The following is a 3,009-nucleotide window of genomic DNA, read 5'->3' as shown; positions in this document are numbered from 1 at the left end:
TTGTGGTGGATTTGGGGCATGGCATGGTTTAGGATCTCGATCAAACAATTAAAGTTCCATTAGGGGATGGAAGTTTAAATCTCATTCACTGGAAATCCTACCATTTCATGTCTGCAGATATACAACAGGATATTCCCAAAATCCAGAGTTTGTCACCCACTAAGCTGACATAACATGACCCCATGAAGCAGGGATTAGAAAGAAAAAGAGCATCTCATGCAGGTAAAAAAAGTGAAAGCTGCAATGATGGCGTTGCATTCTCGAACCGGATTGTGGGCGGTCAAACCTCCCAATATGAACTACTACTTGCTGTCAAACGTTGTTGCGTATCTTCCTACCAAAAAAAAAAAAAAAAAACGTTGTTGCGTATCCGATAAACAAGCAGTGAACAAAGTGCCAAGGTTGATCAAATACATAGCCCCACAATACTTCGTTTTTTTTGCACAACAAGCACTCAAATAAGAATGAAGACAATCCAAGCATGTATAGCGAATAAGTAGTAATCGCCCACAAACATACATCACCACACAAAAAACTTGGAGGCTGTGGAGGCCATGATCGCCCCCAGTTCCTACAGGCCATGCAGCAATTGTGGAAGCCAGCATTTCATGCTCCTATACAGCAATGGAAGTAGCTCATAAACTTCTTCCTCCCCTGCACAAAAGAACACACGAGAAACGTAAGCACATGACTAATGGTTAGAGCCTACAAGGAACATTCCGCACCACAAGTCTACAAGATCGTATATTTGTGTACATTTTTCCATACAAAATCAAGTCAAAGTAAAGCCGTCTGTTTAGAATAATTTTAACGGTCCATGTCCTAGATTCTGACCTTTAGAAATTTATCATATAGCAATATGATGCACGGTAGTCTTCATATCAAGATGGTCATAATGATTACTTGTAGTCCTGCATCACCAAATTACTTTTATATTGAGATACCATCCTTTGGCTTCGCGCGAAACTTTCCCTTATAACTATATTAATTACTAACACGCGTCGTCATCAACGCTGAAATGACAGCTTGCAATGGCTGGCTTTATTATATTTCTGGCCATCACCCACCTAAATTGTCTGGATCCGGCTAAGATCCCAGCTGTTTCCGCTCACATTCATCCCGGCCTGGGGATGCGCTCTTCTTGTGCTGACGTGGCTAAAAGAAGGCGGTCTATCAAGTGGGGCTGGCATCTTGACTGCCGCTCTATCCGACACGTCGAACCCCATGTAAGTCCGTGGACGTTTCCCCCGTTCCCCGTTTCCCTACCCCCTCTCTCACCGCGCTGCCGTTTTCACGCAGGAACCCAATGCCTCATGTCACGACAGCGGGCCCATCAACGGCCAGAAGTGGACATTTACGGCAGTCCCCATTTTGATTTTGATGGCCACTATTTGATTTGATTTTTTTAAGCAATATTAATAAGGGGAAGGAGGAAAGAAAGAAAGAATGGGATGGTGTGCATACGGTGGGGGAGTTGTCGTGGGGATGGAGGTGGTGCGGACGGTGGAGATCGGCGGAGGGAGTACGAGGACGGTGGTCCTGCGCCTGGGATTGGTGGTGTTGTTGGGAGGGGATGAGGTCCTCCTCGTTGCCGAGGCTGGCGCGGGAGATATCCCTCTTGTTTTGCTTGCGCATCTCGCGGATCTTGGAGAAGTCCAAGGAGTAATCCGGCAACCCGTTCTTCAGATCCCAGTCCCCGAACGCCGGCACTGACATCCACCCGTTGTTCTGCTGCACCAACACCCCACAAAGAAAAAAGAAAGAAAAATCGAACAACTAGAGCTGTTTATTTCCTCCATGAAAAAATATTGTTAGATTAAATAAACATAAGGAGAAGATATCAATTATATTGATACAGGAAGTTATAAAATGTCTCAAAAAATAAATAAAGCAAGGAAAGAACAAGAAAGAGGCATCCATCAAGAAAGAGGAGTACATGTATGAAATTTTCATGGAGTATTACTAAATTAAAGATTTAAAATATGTAGTACAGTAAAAAGTCAAAAGAATGATATAGAGCGAGTGTGTTAGTATGCCCAGTGAAATCAGAAAATTGAAAGTTTTTTTTTTCCTTTTTTTTTTGGTAAAGAGAAAATTGAAAGTTTGAGAAAACTTATTGCAAAGAAAGATGGAACAAATCGGCCAGCAGAAATCTCGGAATTAGTTACAAGAGCGTATAAAAGGAATAATCCTCAAGCCAAAAGATACGAAGACAGATTAAGCTCATCAAAGATCTACCGATTAATCCTTACTCTAAACAACTGAAAAAACCTTCATGGCTTCACCTCATCGATATCTTTCAAACGCACAGCGAATAACAGAACAATAGAAATTATTGACACCATCAAAGCCAAAAAGAAAGAAATTTACAGAAAAAGACGAACTTGGTTCTCACCTCCTTCTTGTCCTCCATCTTTCCCTTCAAAAAAAAAAATCTTGGCAGTTTATGTTCTTCCTTCTTATTCGAAGAGAAAAGAAATCATAAGAGATGGATCCGAAGAGCGAGCAACAACGAGCCAGGCACTCCAACTCCAATCTTTATAGGACACTAACTACCAAAAGTTATTTGTCATATATTACGGTATTGCCACTCCCTCTCATCTTTCTGCGAACCAGCTATGAAAAGGAAAGCTACTGGGATGATTAGGTGGGCGCATTAGATAAGCCTCATAACTTCATGGCCATGCGAGTGGACAGCTGTACGTGAGACTGAATAAGAGCAGCCGGGACCCAAAACAGCGGTTTGGTTTTTTCTTGTTACGTGGTTTTTTTTTTTTTTTTTTGGGCTACAGGTTTGGGTCTCTATTGGTGCCTTCCACCGGCCTCGGTACTCCTGCTTTTGGGTGCAAAAGAAAGTGAGCCACTTTGCTTTAACTGGGTGGACGGTGGATTGGTCCGGTAGTACATGTTGTCATAACGTATTGAAAGCCATCAAGCGGTCATCTGGGAGTTAAAGGGCGTTGAGATGAAGGAATGTTGGGGGAGCCTCTATTTTACGCAAAATGGGTG

General features: G+C 42.6%; 1 protein-coding gene across 2 annotated transcripts; it reads right to left on the bottom strand.

The window, feature by feature from the left end:
* Nucleotides 1-385: 385 nt before the first annotated feature.
* LOC105048583 (uncharacterized) lies at nucleotides 386-2,623 on the bottom strand. 2 transcript variants are annotated; one of them, XM_073261292.1, is made up of 3 exons: nucleotides 2,396-2,623; nucleotides 1,465-1,728; nucleotides 386-654 (listed from the first exon to the last, which is right to left on the bottom strand). In XM_073261292.1, exons 1-3 carry the CDS (start codon nucleotides 2,411-2,413, stop codon nucleotides 607-609), a joined length of 330 nt encoding a protein of 109 aa, XP_073117393.1. In that variant the 5' UTR covers nucleotides 2,414-2,623; the 3' UTR covers nucleotides 386-606. The 2 variants fall into 2 exon arrangements, with proteins under 2 accessions (XP_073117393.1, XP_010926230.1); XM_010927928.3 differs by having other exon boundaries at nucleotides 1,465-1,731; nucleotides 2,396-2,590.
* Between the last annotated feature and the right edge of the window lie 386 nt (nucleotides 2,624-3,009).

Source organism: Elaeis guineensis, chromosome 7, assembly GCF_000442705.2.
Source record: "Elaeis guineensis isolate ETL-2024a chromosome 7, EG11, whole genome shotgun sequence".
Taxonomy (NCBI): domain Eukaryota; kingdom Viridiplantae; phylum Streptophyta; class Magnoliopsida; order Arecales; family Arecaceae; genus Elaeis; species Elaeis guineensis.
Note: the sequence above shows the minus strand (reverse complement) of the source record. Positions and strands in the feature narration are given on the sequence as shown.